General features: G+C 41.7%; 1 protein-coding gene across 3 annotated transcripts in view; it reads left to right on the top strand.

The window, feature by feature from the left end:
* The window catches only part of cracr2b (calcium release activated channel regulator 2B), a 168,763-nt gene that overhangs the window by 141,467 nt on the left and 12,861 nt on the right, over positions 1 to 14,435 (top strand). For all 3 annotated transcript variants that reach the window (XM_072272262.1, XM_072272261.1, XM_072272260.1), the window contains 2 exons: positions 1,010 to 1,271; positions 9,505 to 9,640. In XM_072272262.1, the coding sequence (XP_072128363.1) occupies positions 1,010 to 1,271; positions 9,505 to 9,640 (398 nt within the window). The remainder of the gene's footprint in view (positions 1 to 1,009; positions 1,272 to 9,504; positions 9,641 to 14,435) is intronic.

Genomic DNA, 14,435 nt, shown 5'->3' with positions numbered 1-14,435 from the left:
CCCATCATCTAACTCTAGCCAATGCTGACTGGAGTTTGATAGCACAGTCTTTGTGGTAATCATACCACCCCTAAAAAGTCCCTTTCCACAGCTTTGCATAGGGAGAATCAGTACAGGAAGTATAAGTGCATTTGTTCTAGAGCAGGGTATTATATATTGATTAACATTAAGTCTCAAATGAGTACCTTATAGTTGAGGTTGAAAATTGTCATTCCAGTTTTGGTTGTAGTGCATCACATCTTGTGCAATAAAAAATTAGCTGCATCTCCAGTGTGGTAGGTTTCTGCCTAGCACATACTCCTGACTAAATATGAGCTTCTATCCTTGGTGATATCAGTGTCCCTAGGACATCCAGCCAAGACGGTAACAAAATAATGTTGGTGTAAGCCTTCGAAGTTATTTGAATGTCTCATCACTGCAGTGACAGAGGACAAACAGGTTTCCTTTTTTCTCATTCTGCTAAGAATGTACTTGATACATCTATAATGCTTGCACATAAACATAGAAACATAGAAAATAGATGCAGGAGTAGGCCAGGATGCAGATTGAAAATCTTTAATGTCAAATTCATTATGTAACCCCTGATTTCCTGGTACCCAGTCAGTGTTGTTTTAATTAATCTATGAGCGTATCCTTCCCTTTAGTTTTCCATTAGCTTTGTTAGCAATATCATGATCTGATCATCGTTAATGTGGGGCACGTTGTTTGTAGAACAGAAATGAATTTATTTGACATTAGCAAAGAGATATTCAGTAATGGGGCAATTTTAACCAAATGTGATTGAATATAATACTAATTTTGCACCAAACCAGATTTTGGCCTTCATTTAATTTAGGGAATCGTGATATTAGATTTTTTTGTCAAATCAATTTGGTTAAAATTACCTCCTTTTGTGTACCTTGTGTACTGCTTTACTTGTATGGAGTGGCTTTGGATGAAGCTGATACTCTGAATTATCAATAGTTGGTTTTGATTTTTCTGTATCTGTGACAAACGACTCTTTGCACAGGCAGCTTGTCACTGCAGATCTGTCCGTCACCAGAGAAGTGACATCAGAGCCCAGCAAGAAGAACTGTAAATATGTATCAAATGCGATGGGTGCAAGCAAAGCTGGTGATGAAGGTCTGTGCAGTCCGAAGTCAACAGAAGATGAAAGACTGTCAGTTGAGGATGCAGGCTGTGAGATAGCTGGACTATCTGTACAGACCTCGGGAGAGGAAGATGAAGCTCCGCTTTCACCCCGAGGCCAGCCAATTGGCACTGAAACAATGGTGAGTATAACCATTTGCAGGTTCTTCCTGAAGTTATTGATCATGGGATCCTTGAGATCCTTAAGACAATAGTTTTTCTTGTTTGAGCTCTTGCTTCATCATAGAATTATTTCAGGGCTGCATGTAAAGAACCATTCAATTCATCATGCCTGCTAACCCCCTGCTAGGTTTATTCAGTCATCCCACTTTTCAGCTTCTTACACACAGCTTTCCTTCAAGAGTCTATCCAAATCTTTTGACAGTGATGATTTATGCTGCTTCACCCAATCAGACAATGAATTCCCAATAATGATGACTAACTATGCGATATCCCCCACCCCCCACCCATAGTTGTTTAGCTGATTACTCATTTAACTTCTTCCACAATTTCTCTTTACTCATGTGTCCTGGCTCTTCATGGTTTTGGTCACTTTTAGCAAATCACTTCTGAACTTTCCCTAGCCTAAAGGGAACACTTCAGCTTCTTTATTCTATGTTGTAGTGAAAACCTCTCAACCCCGGGGTCAGTGAGGCAACCAGAATTTCCACATTTCCATACAACATAGAAAAAGGCCATTCAACCCATCAAGTCTATGCCAGTTCAGAGAGTAATCCCATTCCCCCACCAATTTTTCCTGAAGTCAATTCTCCTTACAATCCAAATAATTCTACCACTCATCTGCACAGTAGGAGCAATTGGTAGTGGCCTATTAATTTATAAACCTGCACATTTTTGGGATGTTGGGGGGAAATGGACCGGCCATGCAGCCACAAGGAGAATCTTTCAATTCCACACGTGCAGTGCCAGAGATCAGGATTGGATCTACGTAGCTGCAGTTACAAGGGAGCAACTTTGCTTGCTATGCCACTGTGCTACCAAATAAATGCAAATTTCTTGTTGTACTTAAACCAACTTCTTCCCGAGGTTCAGCATAATCTCCTTGTTTATCAGTATATAAATCCCAAGATCCTGAAACTTGTCTTAATCATTTTCTTCTTTCTTATCTGCCATCTTCAAAAATATTGCACCTGTGTATCCAGATCCCTGTTCTTGAATTCCCTTTATATTGCACCCAATATGTCACCTTTCATCAGTCTTCTGCCAAAATATACCACCTTACACTTCCTTGTATTAAGTTTACCTTCTCATTCTACTGGTCTGTCTACGATCATGCACTCAGTCGGTATCCACATTTTATGTCATCTGCAAATGATCAAACAATTTCCCCTGCAACCAAGTTCACAGAATGAAGTCTGAACCCTCCCACTGACAGAAGGGAAAACCAGTTCAGTATGATAAGGAACATTTTAGTTCTCAGGTTGTATTTATTGTACTTTTTTTTCCTGGTAAGTTTATGGTATTGTATGAAAAGTTTAATTAATACTGATGTAAATCATATTGCCTGAAGTTTATAATTATGCAATAAACAAAGCCTGGAAAAATATTGAATTTTTGCGTCTTACCAAGAATGCATACTCTCCTCACATATCCCCTGTGCCATGCCTGCTGTTTGAAAATTTAATGTTGTACATCTAAATATACCACTTGATATCTTGTGTTTAGATTCAATAAACATTATAAAATATGGTCTAGTATTTTTTTCGAGTTTTCCTTTATTGAGATCAATTCAGATGTCTTTAGAAAATAACACATTCGTAAAAAACTGCTGTTTTTTGTGAGATTTCATTAATAATCAGATTGTGAATTAATGTTTGGCTGCATTCTGGCAATCCATCTTCCATCCATCCATGTCCACACCAGGCCTTTCCTGTATCTCCACATCTCTTTTCTGGGCTAACGCTCACCTGGCTTTTCCATTATATGTCTTCTCTCTGCCTGGCCATTCACTCTCTTATCTCTCCTCTCTATTCTTCACAGACTAGAGTGCCAGGCGGATGTTTGAATTCAGCTTCCTTACTAAACAAGGATAATAGATTTCAACTGATTTATTTCATGAAATGATTGAGCGAGCTGGATATACTTAGAGACACTTGCACCAACAACTTTCTGGCTGTACTGTTAAAGCCTACTCTGCAGAATATTCTGTGTTCCTCAAGCCAAGTAGTTTGACGCAACAGTTGCCATCCAATCAAAAAAGTGGGAAATTATCTAGGAATGTCCTGTTTACAAAAAAAACAAGATAAATCTGATCTTATCTACTGTTAGAAATTGTACTCTCATTTGTCAGCATCGTGATGGAAGGTACCATTGAAATGGCTATGAAATATTACTTACCACAAGAAACCTGATCACTGAAAGGCTAGATTTCACCAATACCAGGATAACACCAGAACTTTTAAAAACTATTGGCCCAATTATTGCCAAAATAATTCCAGAAGTAAGGTGACTAGAAATGGCTTTGGAACAAAGATACTATTGGTGGCATCAACAGGCAAAACAAATTAATTGTGATTGGAGGAAGGGGATTACAAACAGGAATTTCACCACTCTTTGGATGGAAGCAGGGAATTCACAACTTTTTTTAGATTAGATTAGATTCAACTTTATGTCATTGTGCCGAGTACAGATACAAAGCCAATGAAATGCAGTTAGCATCTAACCAGAAATGCAAGGAATAGTGTTATTTACAAAATAACTGCGAATAAAAAGTACAATATGGGTGCAATACTGCTCAGCACTGTGATGAGAGGTTCAGCAGCGTCACAGCCTCAGGGAAGAAGCTCTTCCTGTGCCTGCTGGTGCGGGAGCGGAGGCTCCTGTAGCGCCTACCGGATAGGAGGAGAGTAAAAAGTCCATGGTTAGGGTGAGATGCATCCTTGATAATGCTTTTCGCCCTGCCCAGGCAGCGTTTATGGTAGATGTTCTCAATGGTGGGCAATTGGGTGCCGATAATCTACTGGGCAGTTTTCACCACACGCTGCAGTGCTTTGCGGTCCGATACAGGACAATTGCCATACCACACTGAGATGCAGTTGGTGAGTATGCTCTCAATGGTACAGTGGTAAAAGTCCGTCAGTATCCTGGGTCAGAGGTGAGCTTTCTTGATGCTCTGCAGATGGAAGTAGGGATTTCACCACTCTTTGGATGGAGGTAGAGATTTCACCACTCTTTGGCGTTGCACCCAGTACAGTGGAAGGTAGTTGAGTTTGTTGGAGGCCAATTCATTCAGCCCAAGGGCTTCAGACCAGGAGTTTACCAAGTCAGTGCTTCAACTGCTGAGCCCTCAAAGTGGGAATATTCAGTACTGAGTGCATTTCCATTCATAACATTCCCAATAATGAAATAATCGGTGCTCATGTGCAACAGTGGCTGGAGTACATTCAGCAGTGGGCAGATAGGTGGCAGTTTTTTGTTGTATCACATATACTGAAAAATGTTAGCCTTCACAATGGTCTTCCTAACCACTTGTCCTTCAATAATCTTGCAACTGTCAACACATTCAGTTACATCCTTGGAATTGCCACTGGCGAGAAATTTAAGTGGACCAGCAACATAAATACAATGTTTATTGGAGCAAGTCAGAGAGTAGTTGACTCATCTCAAAAGTACATCTGGAATGTAATAGAATTCTCTTTATTTGCTGCATGAGAAAAACTCCCTGTGAAAGCTGTCCACTCCATTGAACATGGAAATATTTGCTCCTGCTGTCAGCTGCATTCTTTAATGATCGCAAATTGCCCTGCAGCATTGCAATGGGAATTCCTGAAATTTACGCCTATTATCACGCCAAAATGCAAGATAAGTTTCTCCATGAGTCATTCAATGTCATTCTTTCATCCTTGGGTCAAAAACTTGCTCAATCATCTATTGTTGCTCCTATGTTTGTATTTGAACATCATTGTGGGTGTGCTTTTTGGACACCAGTGACAGCTCAAGGAAATGGGACACACAGGAATGCCCGTAATTCTATTTTCCATCAACTAAATTCAAAGCCAGCATCTTTTCCTGTCCTTCTCTCTTAATTTCTATGCCTTCATTCAAGGATGCATCTAATTTCTCACTCCTTTTTATTAACTCTCATCTCCATTCATTTCAACTCTTGACCAAGGGTTTAGATGGGGCAGAATTTGTTAAATGTGTCCAGGATGGATTCCTGTCACAGTATGTGGACAGTCCAACTAGGGAGAATGCCATACTAGATCTAGTACTAGGTAATGAACCGGGTCAGGTCACAGATCTCTCAGTGGGTGAGCGTATGGGGGACAGTGACCACCGCTCCCTGGCCTTTAGCATTATCATGGAAAAGGATAGAATCAGAGAGGACAGGAAAATTTTAATTAGGGAAGGGCAAATTATGAGGATATAAGGCTAGAACTTGCGGGTGTGAATTGGGATGATGTTTTTGCAGGGAAATGTACTATGGACATGTGGTCGATGTTTCGAGATCTCTGGCAGGATGTTGGGGATAAATTTGTCCCAGTGAGGAAGATAAAGAATGGTAGGGTGAAGGAACCATGGGTGACAAGTGAGGTGGAAAATCTAGTCAAGTGGAAGAAAGCAGCATACATGAGGTTTAGGAAGCAGGGATCAGTTGGGTCTATTGAGGAATATAGGGAAGCAAGAAAGAAGCTTAAGAAGGGGCTGAGAAGAGCAAGAAGGGGGCATGAGAAGGCCTTGGTGAGTAGGATAAAGGAAAACCCCAAGGCATTCTTCAATTATGTGAAGAAAAAAAGGATGACAGGAGTGAAGGTGGGACCGATTAGAGATAAAGGTGGGAAGATGTGTCTGGAGGCTGGGGAAGTAAGCGAGGTCCTCAATGAATACTTCTCTTTGGTATTAACCAATGAGAGGGAACCTGATGAGGGTGAGGACAATATGAGTGAGGTTGATGTTCTGGAGTATGTTGATATTAAGGGAGAGGAGGTGTTGGAGTTGTTAAAATACATTAGGATGGATAAGTTCCTGGGGCCTGATGGAATATTCCCTAGGCTGCTCCATGAGGCGAGGAAAGAGATTGCTGAGCCTCTGGCTAGGATCTTTATGTCCTCGTTGTCCATGGGAATGGTACCGGAGGTTTGGAGGGAGGCCAATGTTGTCCCCTTATCCAAAAAAGGTAGTAGGGATAGTCTGGGTAATTATAGACAGGTGAGCCTTATGTCTGTGGTGGGAAAGCTGTTGGAAAAGATTCTTAGAGATAGGATCTCTGGGCATTTAGAGAATCATGGTCTGATCAGGGACAGTCAGCATGGCTTTGTGAAGGGCAGATCATGTCTAACAGGCCTGATAGAGTTCTTTGAGGAGGTGACCAGGCAAATAGATGAAGGTAGTGCAGTGGATGTGATCTATATGGATTTTAGTAAGGCATTTGACAAGGTTCCACACGGTAGGCTTATTCAGAAAGTCAGAAGGCATGGGATCCAGGGAAGTTTGGCCAGGTGGATTCAGAATTGGCTTGCCTGCAGAAGGCAGAGGGTTGTGGTGGAGGGAGTACATTCAGACTGGAGGATTGTGACTAGTGGTGTCCCACAAGGATCTGTTCTGGGACCTCTACTTTTCGTGATTTTTATTAACGACCTGGATATGGGGGTAGAAGGGTGGGTTGGCAAGTTTGCAGATGACACAATGGTTGGTGGTATTGTAGATAGTGTAGAGGATTGTCAAAGATTGCAGAGGGACATTGATAGGATGCAGAAGTGGGCTGAGAAGTGGCAGATAGAGTTCAACCCGGAGAAGTGTGAGGTGGTACACTTTGGAAGGACAAACTCCGAGGCAGAGTACAAAGTAAATGGCAGGATACTTGGTAGTGTGGAGGAGCAGAGGGATCTCGGGGTACATGTCCACAGATCCCTGAAAGTTGCCTCACAGGTGGATAGGATAGTTAAGAAAGCTTATGGGGTGTTAGCTTTCATACGTCGAGGGATAGAGTTTAAGAGTCGCAATGTAATGATGCAGCTCTATAAAACTCTGTTTAGGCCACACTTGGAGTACTGTGTCCAGTTCTGGTCGCCTCACTATAGGAAGGATGTGGAAGCATAGGAAAGGGTACAGAGGAAATTTACCAGGATGCTGCCTGGTTTAGAGAGTATGCATTATGATCAGCAATTAAGGGAGCTAGGGCTTTACTCTTTGGAGAGAAGGAGGATGAGAGGAGACATGATAGAGGTGTACAAGATAATAAAAGGAATAGATAGAGTGGATAGCCAGTGCCTCTTCCCCAGGGCACCACTGCTCAATACAAGAGGACATGGCTTTAAGGTAAGGGGTGGGAAGTTCAAGGGGGATATTAGAGGAAGGTTTTTTACTCAGAGAGTGGTTGGTGCGTAGAATGCCCTGCCTGAGTCAGTGGTGGAGGCAGATACACTAGTGAAGTTTAAGAGACTACTGGACAGGTATATGGAGGAATTTAAGTTGGGGGCTTATATGGGAGGCAGGGTTTGAGGGTCGGCACAGCATTGTCGGCTGAAGGGCCTGTACTGTGCTGTACTATTCTATGTTCTATGACTCATTTCTCCATTTCTCCTTAAATATTCATTCCTCTTTTCACTTCCTCCATTAATTTCCTTGCATTTGACTTCACTCCACATCTTTCCATTTATCTTTACTCCCCACACATCTCTCTTCTTTCTGCACTTTGCTCCACTAAGCATTCATCTTCTTTCTCTCTTCCACTCCTCCCTGTTCATCTCCTCTCCTTTTATTCCACCTCATCTCAACCCTTCTTTCCAATGTAGAATGTGACAGTGAGGTGTTACAGCAAAGCAGCGCATCTGATTCCAGCTCCATTATGGTGGAGTTCACCATTCTCAAGTGTTTTCTAATTGGGATGCTGTGCAATAACAACATCTGGTCAAGATAAAAATATATATTACTGTCCTCATTTAGTTCTATGCACGTTAGGGACATTAGAAAAATGTATGGTTTTTCCCTCTTCACATGCAAGTACTCGAAGGATATGGTGTTCGTTAACTACAATGAAACAATTCTCAGGCTCAGAACATTAAATTTATTAAGTGTAACATTTAATTTATTTTGGAGATTTACAAAAGATATTTTTCTTTTTGTTTTCTTTTTGCCTTCTTTATATTGCTTTTATCTAATCATAATGTTGTCCTGTTTCACTTTCTGTACTTAATTTCTGTACTTAATTCTAGCTGCCACCTCTTGGTTCAGGGCCTGTGCTGCTCAGCAGGAGCTCTGGTTGGTTGTTAAGATCCACAGCATCATTCTTTTGTTAAGACATCCCCGATATCCTTGTGGCTTTGTCTAACTGCCTGACAAGAGCTTCCTATATAAAAGCCCATTACGTATTCTGGGGATAAAACCAATTGTTCACTGCGGCTTGGGAAATCAAGATTTTTTATGTAGTTTAGCAATTGCTTTTTGTTGTTTGATTTCTTAGATATTTGATTTTTCTTTTCCTTCCTATAAAAGCACTAACCCAACAGAATTTTGACCATTTCTAACATGAAAAATTTCACATAAGTAGTAAAGCTACTCGGACTTGATGTTTCAATCCCTATGGTAAGTTGGCACACTCGATGTTGGCAGTGGGCTTGGAGTGGTGACAAGGAGGGAGGGTAGGTACGTCATCGGGGTCATCAGGTGGGCACCCTCCTTCTTTCACGTTTTGTTGATAAGCCCACAACGCCTCCAGAGAGCTCGACGGTGCTACCTGGCATCCCAGATACACCCCCCTCAGTTCCATACCCCCCTGTCTTCATCTTACAGCCCAGTTGTTGTCTTTCCTTTTAATCCAAATCCAATTGCTGCTTTCTTCTGCTGCATTTGACAAGGACTTGACTGCTTATCGGAGGGAGTGACCCCTCACCCCCATCTTCTTCAATAGACTGGTCGTAGATGTAGCAACGAATCCCCTGCATCCCACGTCTACAGGTAAAATCTTGGTCTTCCAGCCATTCTGGGCAGCTTCAGTTGCCAGTTTTGAGTACTTGGTAAGCATATTATTTTAATGTGGATATTTTTCATTTTACTTAGGTATTTGATAACAGCATTTAGAACAATTGCATTGCAATAATGACCTTCGCAAAGTATTTTGATATATTTGATTGTGTGTCTTGCGTTCACTTCATAGAAGCTCAATATATTTCCTTCACCATCAGTTGGTGTTGTAAATTATGACATTTCTACTCACCAATAGCACATCTTGTTGGACAAGAGTGGCACTGCGTTTCTAAAATCGATTTCAATAATAAATGCTGACCAAAACAGTCAAACTTAAATGTTACTACAGATCAGAAATGTGGGTCCATGAAAAAGTGTAGATCACTTGGGACTGATTCTCATTGGTCTAGGAAGGAAGTAAACTGATCCTCCTTTCATCCTTTTATCTAGGAGTCTGAGCCAATGAGATCGTCCCCTGATAGAATGTTTAAAGTGGTGTTTATCGGGAACTCTGGTGTTGGGAAGAGCTCGTTCATTCATCGATACTGCTATGACCGATTTCTCACTGAAACTAATGCAACAATTGGTAACTATGAAATTTTGAACTGCACTAATAATAAATGACATAATCTTCTTTATACATAATAAAACAAGCTGAGTTTCTTTACAAACTTGCACACAGACATGTGTAGTGGAACTTGGTGTAAACAGCATGGAGGGTGCATTCTCTTCATTCCTATTGTATTCGCTCTTGGATTGATGTGAAATCACCAGGAATTAATAACTAATTGCCAGATTACTGCTGAGAGCAAGTTGGGAGAAAAATAATAGGGGGCGGTAAAAAAAATTATTTGAGTTCTCTCGTTTACCTGTTCTAAAAATATTGAATATGATTCAAGATTGCTAGATGTTTAGGGATTATCTGACTGCTGTCTGAATTGCTAGGAATCTAATTGCTCGGAATATAGGCATATTGGATAACCAGTAGTATATATGTGGAGATGAATCAATTGGAAGTAGGAAGTAATGCAATATATTTCCTGGAAATTTAGCTGGAAACTTTATGCTATGCCTTTGACACTTTTCTGAATGTGCTGTTATTCTGCAATTCAGCAGAAAGCCAGCAATTCCAAACAATTTATAAAGACTTTAGTATAACGTGTTGGGAACGTGGCCAAGTGGTTAAGGCTAGTTACCTCAAGGTTGCTAGTTCGAGCCTCAGCTGTGGCAGCGTGTTTGTGCCCTTGAGCAAGGCACTTAATCACACATTGCTCTAGTCTGTGCGAGGAATGGTGCCCCACACAGACTTCCAATCTGCACCTTGTAAGGCATGAAAATGCCGACACAGGCCTCTCATGGTCTGAGTTGACATTCCCTCCCTTAATATAATCAAGTCACTTCATAACTTGGATTCCCCAGAACAACAGATGTATTTAAAATCCAGGACTCCATTTACTGTACGTGCTTATTTATTGGATGCCGTAAAACCAGACCAGCATGTTGTACAAGATGCTTTGACATTGGAATTACTGAGGTGATCTTAACCTAACGTTATCACCCACATCTCCACCTGGAGGATTCTGGTTGAAAGTGTTATGTTTTGTGAGACTTGCGAGTTCAAAATGTGCACCCAACTTCGTGTTTTACTTGAAGTGAGGTGCACACTTATCATGTGGTAATGTGATGACGTATGCAATTCATGTATTCATAACATATAATCTGCAAAAAATTATCTAAACGAACAAGAATGCATAATAAACCAATATATATACAAGATTAATCAAATATTACTGATATATTAAATACACAACACTCCTTGCTCAGCTATAAACTCCAACTCAGTCTCAAAGGTTTCAAAGGTACATTTAATGTCAGAGAAATGTATACAATATACATCCTGAAATTCTCTTTCTTCGCAACCATCCACGAAAACAGAGTGCCCCAAATAATGAATGACAGTTAAATGTTAGAAGCCCAAATCCCCCCCAGCTCCCCCAACCACGCATAAGTAGCAGCAAAGTAATGACCCCCCCCCCAACCAGCAAAGAAAGAATCAGCACCTCCCTCCACCGAACACTCAAGCGTGCAGCAAAGCATCAATAAAGACACAGACTTGCAGTACCCCAAAGACTACTCGTTCACCTGGTAATTTGACATACCACAGGCTCTCTCTTGCTCCCTAATAAGGGAAATGTCTTGTCTCCCTTTCTCTTCACCACTTACACCTCGGACTTCAACTACTGCACAGAGTCTTGTCATCTTCAGAAGTTTTCGGATGACTCTGCCATATTTGGATGCATCAGTAAGGTAGATGAGGCTGAGTACAGGGCTACGGTAGAAAAGTTTGTCACATGGTGTGAGCAGAATTACCTGCAGCTTAATGTGAAAAAGACTAAGGAGCTGGTGGTAGACCTGAGGAGAGCTAAGGTACTGGTGACCCCTGTTTCCATCCAGGGGGTCAGTGTGGACATGGTGGAGGATTACAAATACCTGGGGATACAAATTGACAATAAACTGGACTGGTCAAAGAACACTGAGGCTGTCTACAAGAAGGGTCAGAGCCATCTCTATTTCCTGAGGAGACTGGGGTCCTTTAACATCTGCCCGACGATGCTGAGGATGTTCTATGAGTCTGTGGTGGCCAGTGCTATCATATTTGCTGTTGTATGCTGGAGCAGCAGGCTGAGGGTGGCAGACACCAACAGAATCAACAAACTCATTCATAAGGCCAGAGATGTTGTGGGGATGGAACTGGACTCTCTCACGGTGGTGTCTGAAAAGAGGATGCTGTCTAAGTTGCATGCCATCTTGGTCAATGTCTCCCATCCACTACATAATGTACTGAGTGGGCACAGGAATACATTCAGCCAGAGACTCATTCCACCGAGATGCAGCACTGAGCGTCATAGGAAGTCATTCCTGCCCGTGGCCATCAAACTTTACAACTCCTCCCTTGGAGGGGCAGACATCCTGAGCCAATAGGCTGGTCCTGGACTTATTTCATAATTTACTGGCATAATTTACATATTACTATTTAACTATTTATGTTTCTATTACTATTTATTATTTATGGAGCAACTGTAAGGAAAACCAATTTCCCCCGGGATTAATAAAGTATGACAATGACTATAAAAAAGGTGTCTGCGTTTCACAGCGACAGGGGAGACATAACAAACAAACCACTGATTTATAATGTTAAAAGTCCGTTGCGTCGTTTTTTCCGAGTTCTGTGCCCAAAGGACTCAGGTCTCTGGGCACACAGCCAGAGATCTTTCTCCCACAACACACCGAATTCCTGCAGAGGCACCGACCTCGGGTCCACCTGTCTCCAGAGCAGCGAAATCCCAAAACTCCGAAGGTGAGCTAATCTTCTAGGCCGAGTCCTTGGTATATCGAATACCAGCCAGTCATGAGACCCCGAGAGCAGGTCCCATTCCCGCAAAGAACCGATGTCAGTGTGTAACTCCAGGTCAGGGTCTTCAAAAGAACGCTGAAGGGAAGAATAGAGATATCAAAGATGGAAATAGAGCTGTTTCCAAAGACGCAAGCAAAGGAGTCACCATTAGGTGCCATTGTCTCCGAAGCTCCACCTGATTCTAGAATACACCTCAACTATTTGTACAGTATACTATATAATACGTACAACTACTGTATACAGACATCCACAGCATAGTAATTTTCAAATCGTCCCATTCAGGCCTAAAACTTAACTGCTGTGGAGGATTTGTTACTCTTGTGGGATAATGTCTTTCCTGGTAAGGGGGAATCACTCTGTTTGGCAGGTGACAGCCATGGCTGTCAAACAATCTTAGATTCAGCTGGCTGCAGGAGTCAACTCTGAGATTGCAGGAAGCAGCCCTGACAGCTGTAGCCACCTTTCTTCATCTAGTTTGTGCATCCTGATCTTGGGTAGGCCCATTTCATTCAATGGAGTATACTCTTATTAATCCTTCCCGAGACTATCACTCCCATGTGAGACTCTACAGCCACAACAGACGCTGCTCTAACACAGACTGAAGCAAGACTTTCCAGGCGCAGATCCACAGTCTCACGAGACTAACGGATACCACGACCACGATTCATTTATGATATGATCTCTCCTCTTAGTTTCCTTGTCCACAACATTATCTGACGAATCCTCTGTTTTCACATCTCCATTGACTCCTTCATTTTTGGCCTTCCATTCATCCAGCTGGGCTTTAGTCCTTGCATCTACATTTACAAGCAGCTTTTTGTCTCCTATTTGAAGATCATGCAATAACTTTAATGCATGCAGAGTAGATTCTAGTTCTTTACATTCACAAAAGCTGAACACTTGCAACTTTCCAGAAGCTCCTTGAGCTCTCTCCCAGCCTAAAACCAAGCCACGTTCTGCAAGTAACTGCCAATTAACATATCTAAAGCTTTTGCTGCCTTCAAAAACTGTTGTAGTCAGACCACTGCTTTTGTCACTTTCATGTTTCCTCTGAGCTGCATGGTCCTTCCTTGGTCCTATATACTTTCCAACCAGAGACACAGAGGCTGGCATCAACACCTGCATGGGAATGGTTCATGGGGTTCAGCATACAGACAACTGTGGCATCATCTTGTACCTTTCTTAATTCACTTGCAGTTGGCTTCATTGCAGGGGATCTGGCATGCAAATGGTGGATGCATCTCCTATCAAGTTGTTTCAGCCAATCACACCCCCACAATGCTGGTCTTACTGTTTTTACCACATACAAGCTCAACGTAGCTTGTTGGTTGTTGTGTTTCACAGTTATGAATGTCTTTCCCACATGAGTTATATTTCCTCCAGCATAGGATCAAGGTTGGATATCTGTAGGCTTCAGTTTGGTATCTTTGAAATGCTGATTCACACTGTAAATCTTAAGGTTACACAGTCCTGAGTCACTCTCATCATTATTAGATTTTTCATTAACAGCATGCCGGTTAGTTCTGATGAAGGGTCTCGGCCCAAAATGTCGACTACGCACTTTTCCATAGATACAGCCTGTTCCTGCAGCATTTTGTGTGCGATGCAGATTAGTGCTCTTTTTGAAACTGCAAGTTGACTTTTATCTTTTCCTTCCTCCGTGCAGACCATTTATTTTTGTCTGCCCGACATGCTCTTTGTATATATCCTGCTTTGTTGCATTTTCTGGAAAGTCTGTCTTTACACAATTTATTCAGCCAGGTCAGTTTCTGTTTAGATGTTGCATTTTTTCATGCTCACTTTCATTCCTGACTGCAACTCAATGGCGTCCCTGTCTGTGGTTTCCATTGAAACAGCAATTTCAATTGCTCTTTTAAATATAAGTTGTGCTTCAGTTAGTAGACTTTTTAAATGGTTTCTTTTAAGATTCTACAAATTAAACAATCTCTCAATGCATCATTAAGTC

The sequence above is a fragment of the Mobula birostris genome, chromosome 11 (assembly GCF_030028105.1).
Source record: "Mobula birostris isolate sMobBir1 chromosome 11, sMobBir1.hap1, whole genome shotgun sequence".
NCBI lineage: Eukaryota > Metazoa > Chordata > Chondrichthyes > Myliobatiformes > Myliobatidae > Mobula > Mobula birostris.
The sequence above is the reverse complement of the archived record's forward strand: the minus strand, read 5'-3'. Positions and strand labels throughout refer to the sequence as shown.